General features: G+C 38.0%; 1 protein-coding gene across 2 annotated transcripts in view; it reads right to left on the bottom strand.

Moving 5' to 3' along the window:
* sbf2 (SET binding factor 2) overlaps positions 1 to 17,379 on the bottom strand; it is a 132,914-nt gene that overhangs the window by 26,844 nt on the left and 88,691 nt on the right. For both annotated transcript variants that reach the window (XM_066700843.1, XM_066700844.1), the window contains exons 16-17: positions 16,760 to 16,909; positions 6,638 to 6,706 (exon numbers count right to left, since the gene is read on the bottom strand). In XM_066700843.1, coding sequence (XP_066556940.1) covers positions 6,638 to 6,706; positions 16,760 to 16,909 — 219 coding nt within the window. The remainder of the gene's footprint in view (positions 1 to 6,637; positions 6,707 to 16,759; positions 16,910 to 17,379) is intronic.

Raw genomic sequence — 17,379 nt, 5'->3', positions numbered from 1 at the left:
TCCTAATAATCCTTTAGGTGAGTGTAATGTTAAACCAAATCTAATTAAATGAAATTAAAGACACATGGTATAATACCACAAATTAATTTTGTGCAGAGTCACAAAAGTTTAACACCTGGATTTGTGTGACTTTAACAATTGTTCAGGCTTTATTCAGGCCATGTAATTTTCTGTAAGTGCTGCAGTCTGGCTGCAACCCTGCAGCAATGGGTTAACTCAGCTGTGCATCTCCACACAGAGAACAATGCACTGTGTGCTGCCTGTGGTTTGCAGGCCAAATGAAACCGCAGAAAGTCAAACATTGAGTCACTGACGCTAAGCTTAGATATTGGCTAGCAACTACACTAGACACCAACCTGGAGTTATTAAAGGCATTTCAAACTGCCAGTCAAGAAAAAGCTGTGCAAAACTGTAACGTAAATGGCCTCAATAATGTCAACGACAAAAGGCATGATTGTTTTATGTGGTATCTGCGCTACAGTATGGCTTTAACTCTTATTTTTAATAATAATAATAATATTTTTTATTTTGTTGTAAATATTGTGTCTGTATAGCTGTACTGAGCATGAAAAGTGTTGTATAAATAAAGATGTATTATAATTATTATTATTATTATCTTAACCATGCCATTACCAGAACCCTTACTTTTGAACACAACTACATAAAGAAAACCCTAGGCATTTCTATGGTTCAAAGGAAAAGAAAACAGTGCTGTATATTTCAGAAGAGGAAGAGGCTAGATTACCCAAGATGCAGGTTTTGCCTCACCTGGTAAAAAAAACAACACACACATATGGGAAAGCTATCTCTCGCGCGCTGCAGCAGCCTTAGTGATTGTGGTCAAGAGACCTTGACCGAAGAGCGACCCCCCTTTCCAAGGATAAACACACACCTCCTGGAGGAGCTCCAAACTAACCCAATAGTCTCTAAGAGGGTGATAACCAAAGAGCAATGCGAGACACATACAGACGGTCACCCTAGCCAGCCTGACATTACAGCATAACTGCAGCTGCTGCCAGTCAACTGCGGCTCAGTTTCGGGTATACTATGTAAGGCTGGGGCTCTGGACAGACCCCCGCTTAAATTGGGCATGAATGGAGGACATCTCTTGCTAATACAATGTCAACCTTTCTAATAATTATTTAATGTGTGCCTGATTCATAAGCAATGCTTGATAGAGCTGCTGAGCCACACACTGTTTATTCTCTAACTCTAGAAGCCTGCGCTATGTACAGATACGGAATAGGCTCCTAATTGATAATGGGTAATTAAAAAAAAAAGTTTTGTTCTTAAAAGCATTCTTTTTAAGCTGATAGGCAGCAAACCCTACTGATAGCTTCTGCATTAGTTCTGCTAGCATGAGCCTTAGCACACTCCCCCTCAAACATCCAGCAAGGGACTTGGTGAAACGTGGTGCATGTTTGCCCTGGGAAAGAAGGGGACCATAGATGCAAAACACACCTCCAGACCAGGATAGCGATAACCCCAGCTGTTAGAAAGGCAATTTGGGGGTCAAAAAGTTACAACATTTATTCATAGTAGAAGACACCCAGAGTGATGAAGACGGGATGTACATTCGAGTTGGTGGGTGGCATGTCGGAGAGGGGATGGTCTGTGCTAATGAGGGAAGCAAGGGGCTGTCAGGGCTGTCAGGGATGGCGTGTGCTTTATTTCCTGTGTTTATGGGTGGCAGGGCTTCCCAAAGACAAGTACATGTGTTCTGCTCCACTTCGACCACCGGTTTTCCCGTACGCTGCAGCTTTAAGCAGGGAGAAAGATAAGCTTAAAAAAGATCTCACAGCGAAAGGGTGCCCGAGCTGGTAGGTTTTAACTTAACCTTTGAGAAGAATTTTTATAATTGGGTTAGTCTGGCAAAAAGACAGACGATTTTGTGTGCAAATGCCATTCGCATTAATCTCACAGTGCGTCATTTGCACAATGTCTTTGAGATGGCAGCGGTTCAGTAATAAACTATTTCACAGAACGCTCACACACTGCTTAACTTCTCTGTATTTTTCAGGTTTTGTCAGATAGATTTTTTTCTATTATTATTATGATTCTTACAACAGTACTGCTCTGAATCATAAAGACAGCCTTTATGTTTTATTACCCTGAAAAAAAGAATTACCTGGAAGACTGAGGTTAAATTTACCAGCATTTAAAAACTGGAAAGTTTGTCAGAAAACAACAGAAGAGGAGAGATGCCTAGCATTTTAACTAGTAGCATGCTTTATACACAGGTAGGCTGCTTTCTAAAGAAGACTTGCTTCGATTGGATACATTACTCTTATATAAGTGCCGTCCATCAAGTCCTGACCTAATTTGTTCCAGACATGATGTCATTTTGGTTAAAACAATTTGACAGGGCTGCTGCTGTGCTGTGTTTATGTTGTCAACCAAGGCAGGTGGTCAGGCGGGCTCACTTTTACTTTCAGGTCCTCTGTTTAACCAGCCAACTGGGCCAAGAAAGAAAGAGAAACAAAAAACAAAAAAGAAAAAACAGGACATGCCCAAGCTTTACACTTGTACATGGTTGAAATTGCTATTCTTATGCCCGAGACCTCAGCAAGCATTTAAACACAAACACACACTGAGCAGAACCACGTTTCGCTTCCTCAAACTTGCAAAACTTGTTTTATTTTTCCCACATGAATGCTTTTCTTTCCTATCCTCCAGTCCTACTTCAAAAAATGTTAACAATCCCGTTTGATTTAAAAAAAAGGTTCTCACTGTCTGCTTGGGATTCTACTCAGTCCAAATATATACACTAAACCGAACCGCACACTGAGGCTTTGCAATTAAAAACTGTAGCAGACGGGTGACAGGACCAGGTCCCTTTCCTGCATTTGTTTCTCTCTCTTAAACACAATCTGGTTATGGACAGCCACCCATCAACTACTCCAACGTGGAATGTGTTTGAGATTCATATCACAGTTATATCCTTATCTCAGGGCCACTGGTGGTCTTGTGAACCAGAAATAACTTCGGCGCAATTCTTCAGCTGCATCTGACGCAGCAAATATCACTACAGTAGCTTGATAATTGACAGTGGCGACGGCTGAGTGGTCTAAACCAAAGACAGTGGTGAACCACACAAGACAAAGCTTATTTACTCACTGGTAATGATATCTATGTGAACTTCCCAACTGCTGTGACCCGAGTACTATCATCATTGTAAGTAGAAGGAAGGCAGCGCTGACATTGCTTTTGCTATTCAATGCAGTTGGATGGCATTCAGATTTCATTATTGGTTTCCCTTAGCAAACTGCATGTGAGCATATGCCGTTATATTTTCAGAAACAATATACTTGGAGTTCTCTTGTATTTGGGACATTTTCCCAATGTTGTTGTTCAGATTGCTGGGGGTCAAAAAATAAGATCAAATAAAAAAAAAAAAGCTTGAATGGTTTGTTAAATGCTTACTGAAGTGTATTTCTCTCAAAATTATTTTAATCACTATATTCTATACCACAGGATCCCATATGAAATGAGAAAACCTTCTCATTTTATGTAAAGTCCTAATAAACAACAAAAGAAAATTCAAATCCTGCTCTGCAATTCAACCTGGTTAGGGACTTGACTCAACCCCGAGAAATCCAGAATTACAGTAGATAATTATGAGAGATATTAATTTCACTAATCCTGATTATTTTGAACTTTAAGATTGATGTTACATAAAAATGGTTTGATAAATCCCATTTGAGGTAGAAGAAGGTAGAAGTTTTTTCCCCCCATGATCAATTTTCCAAAAACCTTGCTCACAAAATGTTTTTGCTATGCTGAGGCAAGGACCTACAATCGCAGTTTGGTAAATGTTCATGCCCAGACACTTTGTTGTTTTGTATTTGAATACTGGTCTGCTGAACACCATCCTCGACATTTGCAAACACTTGGAGAATAAGGTCCCGTTTGGAAAGTCTTATCAAAGGATACATTGCTCTGATGTTTTCTCTGGTTTGTACCCACATTCCCCTACAGTGATGAATGTTAATCTGTAAATGTTACAGATAGACCTGTGTTTACCATTTCTGCACAACACTGTCAACACCAATCTGCCGACGAAGTAGCAGAAACAGATTCCAAACACCAGGGCCATCTCATTACCATTTGCAGTTGCCAGCAAAAAACAGTGAATTGTCTTTAAACAGAAATGAAGAAAACACAATTGTTATGATTACAGAAGAGAGTGGCAAACAATCTGTTTGCTTAAGTGGTAAAATTTGTAACTGCAAAGAGGATCTATATCGGTTCCCCCACTTTCAGCTGCCAACAAATTTAAGAACAAAATAAACTTGGGAATTTGATGAAACATGCTCCCCTGCCTCCCCCCCACCCCCCCGATCAAGCCCAACACTCCACTCTCGATTAGCTTTGCTTGCGGTTTGTTCTGGTTTTGATCACAAAAACACTTGGTCTCTAACGAATCTGCAGTCACTTGAGACCTCTCTCTATAAACGGGCCATGAAAGAAGTGTGTTTCTGTTTTAGTGGTTTGAAGCGGTTTGTTTTTGTTCGGAAAAGTTGTTTGCTGAAAGATCAGATGACCTCGATCCACAACCTCAGTTTAAGAAATATTTTTGCGACAAAATTCAATTAATTCCTGAAAAGTCAATAAAGCAGAAAACGAAACCCGAATCTTTTCAAATATTGAAATACAGAATATCGTCGCAGTTGAAAATCCTTCAGAAACATTTAAAAGGAAGCATTTATAACTGAAGGAAGTTGCATGTATTAGGCCTACACAGAATTCATGTCTCTATGCAAGTTTTGATTATTAGGACTTACACTGACACACAGTAACAGTAACGTCAACAGCATCAAAAGTAGTGAAACGAACAAAAACACCCGAGAATGAAATAAATATAGCCATTTCAAATTAAAAGGTTATTTCCCTAAAAGCAATAACAGAACACAATCTCTTTTACGTTTAATTGCTATTCCGTTTCAGTGCCAGGACATGATTTATTTTCTCATATTATATCGTACAATTGTTTTGAAACTTGTCCCTCAAGTCTGACAATAGACTTGAATGGTAATGTCAGTGACTAATGCGAGGAACTAAGTGGGGGCCTATACAAGTCTGCAAACAATGGCATGCTTCCTTATGCCTATGTCAGTGAACATGTACTTTAAATACAACTACTGGCCACTTCAAAGCCAAACCGTTCTTTCCCTTCAGTGAATACAGGTCTTACAGTGGCCTTTGTCTTCTATTGAACTACCAAACATTATTCGACTGCTGCCTTCATCTCCTGCCAGGTCTAGTTTAGACCTAAAAACAAGCAGTGTGGTAAAGTACAAGCCTATTGAGAAATAAATGTGGAAAACATATAACACAGATGCAAAGAAATATGCACAATCAAATATTTGGCAATCAAGCAGCGACAGGATTATTTAAGGACTCCCCAATGCACTACGGCAGTAAGTACTGCGTGGCATTTGTAAGCAGCCAGATTTTTCTTTCTTTCTTTATTTTGTGTGCGTGTGTGAGATTTATTAATAATTAAATAACACAAATAAGAACCCGACCACAGGATTTTTAACAAGTTTCACTGCTCTTGTTTTTCTCCCACACAGATCTGTCATGCATACAAAATTCCCCCAGATACGGAACAGCCTGTCCAGTAAGCATCATTTGTAGTCTATAAATATTTAAATCAATCCTTTTTTTGGGTGTTAAAATATATGCTAAATATATATGCTGAAACTAAATTTGAACAGTTTAAATAGCGACACCAAGGTGCAGAGAAATCTATGCCAATGACAAAAAGTTGTCCCAGTTCTACTATGGTAATTGTGAGTAGGCCACATCAGTACAAAAATAATCATGCAATAAACCTTGATATTAGCAGAAACACCTGTAGTTACTACAATAACGCAAGTCATAGAAATACACCAAATGTTGGTGAACCCCTTTCATCAACAGAATGTTTCTAGAAAACTAGCAAGATCCTTCCTTGCGTCAGATCATGTTTTTCTCAAGAAAGTAGGGAAGGTCCCCCACAAGGCAACAAAAACAAAGAGGCTGTCACACTGGAGACACTGGCAACACAAGCCTTGTGTGCCTGTCCAGAGGACCGCCCCCCGCGCTCCAGAAAGGGGCTTTCTTTCGGGACACATAGTTAATTTGGTCTTCATCTACAAACCAATAGCAGCCATAAATGAAAAAAATTAATCATTGCCATTTTTTTGTGCTTCAGCATTTAGTGAACAAAATAGGAATAAATAAAAACACAAAAGCACAGTTTAATGCACAGTTAACAAGCTGCCAGTTAAAATTGTGTTTTTCACCCTACGGCTTAATTGACTGTTCAACTCAGGGGGTGGTTAGGGAAATGACTCGCCCAGAGCAGAACGTTTAACATCAGCCTGTACCCCACTTAGCAACCATCTTCACAGGAAGGTGAAACCTCAGGCTGCTTGATAATTAAGCCCATCCTTTTCCAATTGTTTCACTGAGTTATAAATATCTTGTACTATAAAACAAAGCACACCTCTTGGTGAGAAGCATGCTGTTCTGCTCTTAAAATATTAACTTTATTATGAACCTCCATAGCCCCGATGTTTCCAGCCAATTAATCGACTCCATCAAGAGAAAGGGCTGCCAGCAGGAGCTCGGGCATGAAGTCGCGTCTTACCCGATAAAAGGCCGTCGTCAGGGGCAGTAGTGCGGCAGCCACGGTGTACTCCTCAGAGCTGGAACAATCCTGCACACAGAAACACGAGCAGTGTGAGATGGTGTACTGTCCCAAACAGGAACCATTTCAGGACAAATCACGGGGGTATACAGGGAATTGATAGTTTAACATACAGCATTGTTGTAATTACTTTAAGTATTCAATAGTTTTCAAACAAGCTGGACTTTCTCCCCACCTAACCTCTGGTGCCCTGACATGAAAATGCAATCAAGGGATTTTGTTGTGTGGAAACATATGTGAGAAGTTTATTTGGAGAGGGGAAGCAGAGGACAAACAACAGTGCAGCTCTAATAAACAGGAACAAATGATCTGCAAAAGCCTTTTTAGTTATTTGTATTATTTTATTTTTTTAAATTACGATAGAAAAGACATAGAAAACTTGTATTTGGTGAAAATGAAACCATGTCTTCCTCTACACTGCAGCTGCAATAATCTGCAAACAAAGAATGTGACAATAAATACGAACTATTTAGTAATAAACAAAGTGAAAACATGCCCAATTTGTACTGCACACTAGTATATGAACACAAACGTCCTGTTATATATTGTGCCCTGTGTATCATCAAGTGGCGTAGCTCATTGCCAGTTCCACTTATTATTAAGTCAACATTTGCAGTTGGTACATATGCTTTTAATATGCTTATATAATCCATTCTCTGATATAATCATCACAATGTTTCAATTTAAATCTCATACATAGTTTTTGCATTTGCATGCCTGTCTGATGCAGGTCAAGCCACACTGGTATCTTAAACTGAGGCTTGGATGAACAATGTTTTGCAGAATAATGAGCTCATATCATTCAATCAATCAATAACTCCCTCAATATTTCAAAAATAACACCTGCCTATCCAATGTCACTGGAAAATGTAAGTTATCAATATTCACCAAACAACACAAAACAACACAACAGTATCCAAGTTTTCCCCACAGAGTACACCACACCATTTTTAGCATTTGATGATCATGCCTATTACATCAGTAAGGCTGCAATAACAAATCGTTTTTCTTCTATAAGCTGAAAGGGATGATGAACCCGTACAGACAACCACAGCATTTGCGTGGCCCTTTTGTGAATCACTGAACTACAAAGTGACACTGCACTGCAGTGACTGAACATACACACAAGCCGGCTGTGACGGGGTATCACTACATTTAGAGTCAGTGACGTTGAGAAGCAGAAAAGGCACTTGAGAAGAAGACATGAAATGGCGATAATTATGAGCAATGTCAAAACCTTGGTATGACACATCTTAAAGACATGCTCTTTGGTGTATTTTAAGTTTGAAACCACTGTCTTAAGCCTCGCCCACTGCAGTTTTTTTTTTTAATCAAAGAAGATATTTGAGTTCCAGAACAAAAGAGGAACTTAGTTAGACTGCACTCGAATTACTGAAAACCCTCCGTGTCGTGTCGTGTCATCTGAGGGTTTTAGTGGAACCGGAGGTTAGACCCAAGAAGTTCCCGACATATAGGAAATTGGCAAAGGGCTGAAAAGAGTCCAAAGTATTTTGTGGAAAAAAGAAGAAGAATGGTAACAGGAAACTGGATCTAATCCTCTGTCAAAACAAAATGGTTCCTACAATGGTTCCTTTGGTGATATTGGGCTATATCAGATGTCCCACACAAAGAATGGACGGAGGCTATGAAACGTGTTGTACCATGTGTTGCAGACGCCAAACAGAAACAATACAATTAAAATGCATTAAAATGAGCAAAGATACAGGTGAGGGTGGGATGTCTGCTAGTATTGCAGTTTTTCCCTCAGCCGTATTCCTCACCAAACCTGGAATGTGAAGAAATGCTAAACAGAAGTGCTTCAGCAGAAATTAAACTAGACCCCCTGGTTTGCACAGCGTTCTTGACATTTCCTAGGGTTAGGTGTTTTGTTTTGGTTGTTCAAACAAAGGTTGATTGTACAAATGTTTGAATTTGGAAGATCCCCAATGATTTGTTTATCTGCATCCTTTAGAAGACCTAAGGTTACAGATGTTGGCACACTTTTCCAACCACATCTTCTAAAAATAGAAATAATAATGTAATGTACAATTAGGCGAATTTGTGGGGTTATCAGAGCCATCATAATGTTTTTAAAAGAAAGAATCTTCCCACTTTTTCAAAGTTTTCCAAATAAAAGTCCTCATGCTTTGCTTACACATCATTAGGAGAAATAGTTGTTTTCATTTATTATGATCATACCCAAACCAGAAAGAGAAGCTTTTGCAAAATTGTAAACATCCATTTCAACCACAGTCCAGAAGGTATGCATTTCTGCAGCACTCACTGATGCACAAACACTGCCATGAACAAAAAAACAACCAGTGTGCATCTTATACACATTTGAGAAGCACGCAAACTTCACAACTTACCTTTTTGACAGAGGAATACCAACACAAACATAGCAAAGTCTCTGATCAGCCAGAGCTTAAAGCAATCTAAGCAATTCGACCTTAAAGCAATCTAATATAATTATCTGCTATCCAAACAAACACTCAAGACATACTGGAATGATTCACTGGAAAACAAAGGTCTCTAAAAAAATATATATATATATATAAATATATATATATATATTTTTTTTTTACCTATAAAGAGGAATTCCACATTGATTAATACCTGAGGAGGCTAATTTGGTGTCATGGGGTTTACTGTGACTTTGTGGCTGTGAGTCACTAGCCCTATTGCTGGGCTCAGTCACTAGTGAGGTATTTGTGTACGTGTACAGGAGGGTGTATGAGAGGATTTTGTGGGAAGTCAACTGACTGTTGAGGACAACAATTAAATGAACAGCAGACTGAAACAGGAAAAAGCTTTTAGGCAGGAAAGGGGACAGCATGAATCTGTAATTCTTTCCTAGTAATAAAGACCATTCTGTAGGGCATGTACCAAGAGTATAGTTTGCCTTTTAAAACATTATCTATAAATGTATACAAAAAAGAACAATTATTTTTTGTGTTTACAATACTCACAAATATACAAACCCCATACCCAAATTCTGGCTCACAAATCCAAAAAGACAAATCAGTCACCTACTGGAATTCTGAGAAAAGATCACAAAATATGTATTTATGGGAATGATATATGTGAGAATTTTCCATCTAACTTGTTTCAACATCCTTCACACGATTACTGATAAAAAAGAAATGGCCAAATCTCCAAAAAGTGGTTTAATATTGAAAACTGGTTTGCACACAGAGAACCCACATTCACAAAGGATTAAAAAAAAATACAAAACATAAATTAAACCATGCATAAAAATTATATTTCTGGCAAGGTCAGAAACTTCTGCTGTTAGTATATTGTTCCCAAAGGAAATACTCATTGGCTAATATACACCATCCCTCTGTCTTGAGCTCTCGGTACCCCTGTTCTCAAACAGGTCACCTTAAAAATCTTGCTTTGTTCAGAGGAAGTGTGAAAGGAATGCTTGACTTTTATCTTCTGATTTACACTGAAAACCTGGGCCGTCTCTTATTGCAATGTACCGTCTGACTGAAACACACAGGATAGGTTTTCATTATTAATTAGATAAGATAATGGTAAAGACAAGAACACCCCCCCCCCACTGCCTCATGTCTCACAAGCACATCTGAGTTACTTTAACTGACATGCCATGCATGCTTGTGAATGCTATCATGAGGCCCATGGCAATAAAGCTGAACATTTTCAGGCTGTAATCCTCTTTAGAGGAAATGGTTGGGATGCCAAGATGCATTTTGACTTTATACCACAGCAGGGCTCCTTCGCTGGAAATGCTGTCCAATTCTTAAACTACAACAGCTGTAGTTGAAGAAGAAAAAAAAAGAAAAAAAGTAGTAAACACTAATTTGTAAAGTATTCCACAAATATTTTAATTAATGTAATTGTGGGACATGTCGTAAATCTGTGGTTTAACTAAAATGATAAGATAACGCTAATACTAGTCATAACGGTGAGTGTTTATTACACAGGGATACAAGCCTTCTGTTATTTGCATTATATTTTTAAACAAACCCTTAATACAGACCAAATGAAGGACTGATGCATCAGTTTTAGTCAAACTTTGTTTTTAACGGCAGATACTCATGGAATGCAATAGGAACAAATGTGTTGTGAAAAACAAGTCGTCACACTTCCTGGGAATTGCACAATTGTGTTATTAACATGGTATGTTAGGTCCCCTCATTATGCCACTACTTCAGATTAATCTGTTGGCATTAAATTCAGGCACAGTATGAATACACTGGACACTAGCTGCTGCACATATTTCGAGGCATCAATCAGTCATGAGTGGAAAAACGTCCTGGGTCTGATGTGAAATGCATGTTGCCGGAACAGTGTTTTCCTGAATGCGGGAAAACATCAACTAGACAATCCTGAAATACTTTAAGGTTATTAACTTGGTAAACACAAAACATCCTTTGGGGTGGTGAAATAGCAACGTTTAAATTCAGAATTCGACTCTTGTGCCCTGGGATTGTGATTACTTCTATACCAATATATAAAGCATAATCTTTAGTCTGAACCACTTCTCACTGCACAGAAAATAAGGCACTGAGCCAAAAAATTCAATATGTATAACAGGGTTGTATTATGCGAATCTACCCATAGCAAGACAATGTATATGTCTGTCCTCAGAAGATAAAGATTTATTGCGTTTTCCAGAGGTTTCAGAACAAATGATGGATGGTTACCCGGACATTTACAGTGTGTACCTGGCAGAAGTGTACTATATGTTAGTTCCTGCCATGATATGTTTAACTACCACAATAACAGCTCTTTATAAGTTAGTAAACCACATTGTAAAATAAGACATTTTCTACATTTCGAAATCAAAACAATTAGAAAATGCAATAAAACAGCAAGTGGGTCTCCTTAATGTTGTGAATATCTCTAAAGGGGTTTTACCTCAACAGCGTAATGGATGTTGAGCTATCACCCAGGCCTGTGCCAGTTTTAGTTAATTAAATGCCATTTTGACACCTTTCTCACAACTTTGGTTTTAAAAATCTCTGTTCAGGGCACTGCCAGAAAGCAGCAGGATATCCCAACAGAAAATGTGTTTCTGAACCATTAGAAGGCATGTGCCATTCGGGTTCCTACCTGCGGTGTGGAATTGGCCACTGGCTTTTTCTGATGTGGAACTGATTTTATTCAGAAGTCATTCATGTTTTTTAATTAATTTATTCAATCAATCAGAAAAGAACTTCTTAATCAAAACAACTCGTATAGTTACACACCAGATAATGTTCCCCAGATCTCACTGCTTTCAGTGCATACAATTTGCATACCATTATTAAGAGCAATTAAAGACCAGATAAACACACATACTGGTGCAACTGATCAAACATTAATTCCCTCGGTAAGAAGGACAATTGAACCCTTGCATCCTTGTCATCTCTGCAGCAGGCAATCACTATACTTACAGTGAAGAGGTCTTCATACACAGAAGGGAAGCTCAATCCACAGACACATCCTGGACTGCACAAGTTTCAAAGTCTAAGTGGTGTCACTGCATTGTGCAGTAAAACTGGTTTAAGAAACCAAGACTAAATTGCATTATAAGCAATTCTATCTGTCACCTCGAATTAAATTACAGATTGAGGTTTGCAAACCTTCTGCACGCCAAATGTAGTGTGTAAGCTTTTGTCTGTAATGTACTATAATATAGCTTCATGAGTTGAATTTAAATGTTTCTTTGTTGCCGATTTAGATTTTATGACAGCATTCCTGCTTCTATATAAATTGTGTGAAAACCTATGCTTTAATGATTCAATTTTTTCCACTTGTTCAAACAACAGCAGTGTGTAAACTCTGCTAAACTGCAGATGAAAAAAAAGAAAAGGAAATCCACAAAGGAGGAAACTCAGTGAGTCACCTTAGAGAGCTAGTTGAAGTTATTTAGAAGTGTGCAATAGGTTGTGATATCTCACCTGTAAACTCTGTTAAAGAGTTGCACCCTGTTAAAGAAATGACCCATCATGCATGCATGTACTTGTGAGGCCGAAAAATTAAATGTATGTCTATCAAAAATTGATTACCTTCTGACTTTTATGTTCATGTACAGATCATGAAAACTAGCGTATTCCCTCAGACTGCATCTCCAGTACAGCTTTGTGAAGCACTAACAAATAACAGAGCCACATCAGCTGAAAACACAAAATAGTTTGTAAAAAAACAAATAATTTACATCCTTCGGCGTTCATTTTATTGTACTTTTTAAGCAACAGAAGATGTTTCTTCCCAATACTATGAAGTCATAATTAAGACAATGTGATTTTTTTCTTCAAATGCCTAGTGAAAAAACTCCCTGCTGTAATGAACCATTAAATAGCTATAGAACAAAAAGTACTGGGGTGCATTTCAAATTATATAAATCACCCTTGCCATACAGAAGGAGCAATATTGATGAATAAGTTCAGCAAATATAATACAAATCTGGTAATCTGCAGGTGTTCCAGTTTCCAATTTTCAGTTCCAATCCAGAGTAACAGTAATTATTAGCAGAAAATCTAAATAATTCTTGGCACATTTACAACATGTAATCTGTATATATTGTCTTTGACGAGCAGAGGTGTTGAAAAGAGAAACAGCAGAATATGAAAGCAATTACGAAAGAAGCCAAGCAATCTGCTATTTTTATTCATTTAACAGTTCATTGGAGACGAATCCATCGACCTCGTCTCCAAATCATGACAAACAATATCTGGAAAATGTGATGAGATTTTATAATGCCTGTTGCCTTAGTAAAATACAAAGAAACAACAAGATTGCACAAATAAGGAATACACTCTCTAAGTCTCAACAAACAAATCTGCACTTTCACAAGTATGTAAAAGTGGATGGATTGCATTCTAAATAGCTGTCCTAATTTGTTAGTTATCTAACAAACGCCAGTGGACTAAATTGGACAGAAAATGCAAAGTGTATGTACCAAGAGCCCTTGCAATTAAATCCAAACATGTTCCGTATGCACTCTTTTGTATTGTGATATATTAAGAGCGTGCCACTCAAGAATATTCTGGCTGTGTCTCTTCTGTATGAATCCAACTCAACAGGATCTTGCCACATCAGCTGTTCTGATCGCCTTAATCAGCTTTCAGAAAAGTCCCGGCCAATGTGAGCTTCAGCTATCAGAAAGACTGACACTGAGAATATCACCCATTTGCGTGAGGATGAGAAGCATATTTATGAAACTGTGTCACTTGAAGACCAAGGGTGCCATGAAAACTGAAAATTAAGCCAACCTGAAAGACTTAAAATCAATCTATTGGTGTACAGGTATCGGAAGAGGACAACTCCTACAACCAGCTTTGTTAGGCCTTTGTAAGACATGCAAACACTTTCACACAATGAATCTCGAAGGCACTTAATACACAAAATATGCCATTCCCTCTTAAATTCTAAATTATGGATGTATTACAAATAATGGGCCAGTGTTGACATATAAGGAATAATGGTGTAGTGTCTTAACTCATTACCTTTCATGCAAAGCAAAGTCCCATCATGTAATTAATTGTTCCACTGCATTCTTTCCTACTGTATTCAAAAGACCATAGTACGCAAGGCAGTCTTTGGACCAGACCACATCCTTTTGCTCCCAGCAAACTGTGTTACTGACTTCACTCTGGTCTGGTTCCTCTGTTCATTGGGGCTAGACCTTCAAAGGGAGCCGACTACACACATCCACCCTCCTTCATCAGTCTAATGTGCATACATCTGTGTAGATGCCCGCTAAGGATGGTGATGGTGAACTTTCTTGCACCGAACAATATTTTTTCAAAGGTCAATAAGCAAAACAACAAACCACTTCAATGACAAAAATGCACTGCCTTAAAGGAGGAACACTGCACATCTCAAGGTCTGTGCCCATGTTCAACGGATGGTTTTAAAGTTCTCCAGCATTTTAACTAAAGTAGGTTAATGCGTTTTGCTTATTTATTTATTAGTATTGCTTTATTTAGCTCACTAATTTTGTATGCAGTGAAATGCTTTGAAGAGGACAGACACTCCCCTATTATACATACCCTGAGAAGAAAGTGACAATTCAACTTTCCGAACAAAAAACATTTCCATATCCTGACAACTTCCATGATAAAGTATTAGAACCCTGGCCTTTTATGTCTTCAAACCTAAAAAGTAGCCAAGAGTCCTTTTCTCTATGATACTTACTGATAAGTTATTTTACGCAAGTGGCACTGGCTTATAGAGAACCATTCGTTATCTCATGTAACTAATTCTGTTGGGTATCATTATTTAAATGTAAAAAGGCATTACACTACAAAATGTTCAGCTGGATGTAGTAATAATGTTGAATTAAAAAGAGGTCCTGTTTAGTATAGATCTTTATACTGCAAATACACTTCAGCATTTCCTACAAAACCACATCAGGATCTAGTTTCTTCAAAAATGTAAAATGCAGATTTATTTAAAGCTCAGCTATCATATTACATATCGAAATAATGACAGGATCACATGCATAAACTTTTGTTTGTGTGTGTGTATGTTTGAGTGTAGATTTAGAGCATTCCTATACAATTAAAGCAAAAACATTAGATTCAGAAATCATTACCGATTTGTATGTTAAAAAATTCTATGAAACAGTATTTATTTCAAACTTATATGATTATATGCAAACCACAGTATGGTTTATATAAAAAACTGAAAAAACAGGCTGATGGGAAGAGAAGATATTTGTTTTGCACAAAGAATTGAGAAAAATGTGGAAAGAATGTTTCTCTCTCAATTTCCAGTTTGTTTTAATATAATTTCCTACATGAAGCTCATAATATGCAAAATACCTCTCTCTTCGTCTGACATTCAAATCGTATTTCACAGTTCACCCCATTTATATAAGCAGATGCTACGTAACAGATGACATGACCTTAAAAATTTTGCTCGCGCCAATGCATGCACAGATGTTTGGATATCTTACCATAAAGTTCAGTGAGATTTTTTTTTTTTTTTTTTTTCATAAATGCAAAGAATTCAGAACTACCCCCTACAAGTCACTCTTTATGAAAAATCATAAACATTAATCTGTCCCTTGGCAATGGTGATTGGAAGGTCTAAAAACTGAGATATCTCCACTGGGATGTTTCTTCTGCAGTGATTAATTGTAATGTGACATTTTATAAAGCCTGTGTCATAATGTGTGAAAATAATAAAAATAAAAAGACAAAAGTGAAAAAAGCCTTGAAGTATTAGGAAACACAATTCCTTTTTGACTTAATTGATGTCCCAAATCCTAAAGTTTATAATACGAATATAAACAGGTACAAATTTCAATATATAACCTCATGACAGGAAATGTCATGCATATACAGAACTGTACTCATAAATCACACTTAATAATTTAATTAACTGACACAACTGACCTATGGCAGATAACCATAAGTGCAAAAAACTAGAATGCAGTGAAAAGAATACCTGTTTCACCAGCCAAGTGAAGTCTCTATAGAGCCTGCTGTATACAGAAAAATGGCAAAGCAGGTATGTTCTAAATTTACATGCCAGACTTGGCTGTTCACTATTTGGCTGTGCACAATGCTCTCGTACGGTTTCTATTATGTATTTATTGTGTTATAAACAACTACAAGGGTCAGTGTTCGCACTAAATTAAAACCAGTTATAGCTTGTGAAAACTAGACAAGGGGTCAGAATTAGAAATTGTGTGGAACATAATCACAGGGTGTCTTCTCTCTGCCAGCTTTATGATTTAACTTATAGACTCCATCGGGAGCAGATGAAACACTGATGCAGTGTTTCCTAGAGGTAAGCCCAGTATGTACACAAAAACACTGGGAGGGAGGGAGCTGATAGCACGGAAACTCCATCCCTGGCAATTATGTAGCGAGATTCGCTAGAACTCCTTTGAATCAGTTGCAGTGTCTTTTTGTTTGTTTGGTTTGTGTGTTTTTGTTTTTTCTTTCGTGTGGACAATAAATGATTTAATCATTCGCCGAAAGAGGCTGACATCGGCACAATCGACACCCAGTAACTGCAGCCTCTTGTTTTGCTTTCCTCGGTTTTGACGTCAGGGTAGCGCAATAAGCATAGCATTACAGACTTTCTTGTACTGACCTGTAATGCACAATTCATCATGCGCACAATGTAATCAAACTGCTGGTGGTCTAGAATGGCCCGGTTCTGCTGCACATGTAGGCTGAGTTCTTCAGTCAGGCACTGGCGGGCGGCCTTCCCCTTCAGAGCCCGCAGAGCAGCTGGCAGAGTCTAGCAACACAGCACAAAGACACGCACCCCAATTAGAGAGACCTTGTACAACACTGAAATTACCTCCTTATCAGAAGGGAATCACACAGCGCCTTTATAGATTCACAGCTGGCTGGGAACATGCACTTTATTGACCTTCCCTTCAGAAACCGTTAAAAGGACAACCAGCCTTTGCTCAAAAAACATACACCCTGGCATTAAACTCTGTGTTTAGCATGCAGTGAACCCTTTAATACTGAAGTCATTAAGCATTGCTCAGATTTATTACAATGTACAGAGAAAAGAGTCACTAAAATCTTTCTTTACACATTTAAATGCCATCAAGTTCACTTTTGAGGCGCAGGGTTTATTTGCTCTGTAGAGTCGTTACCAGTGTACTTCGTGCTTTCATAGCTGCACAGGGACACAAGCCGTGGTTATACAAGAACAATATTAGTCCCATAGGGAACATGTTTAACCTGGCTACTGTC

The sequence above is a fragment of the Amia ocellicauda genome, chromosome 4 (genome assembly GCF_036373705.1).
Source record: "Amia ocellicauda isolate fAmiCal2 chromosome 4, fAmiCal2.hap1, whole genome shotgun sequence".
Taxonomy (NCBI): Eukaryota; Metazoa; Chordata; class Actinopteri; order Amiiformes; family Amiidae; genus Amia; species Amia ocellicauda.
This window is presented reverse-complemented; position numbering and strand designations above follow the sequence as displayed.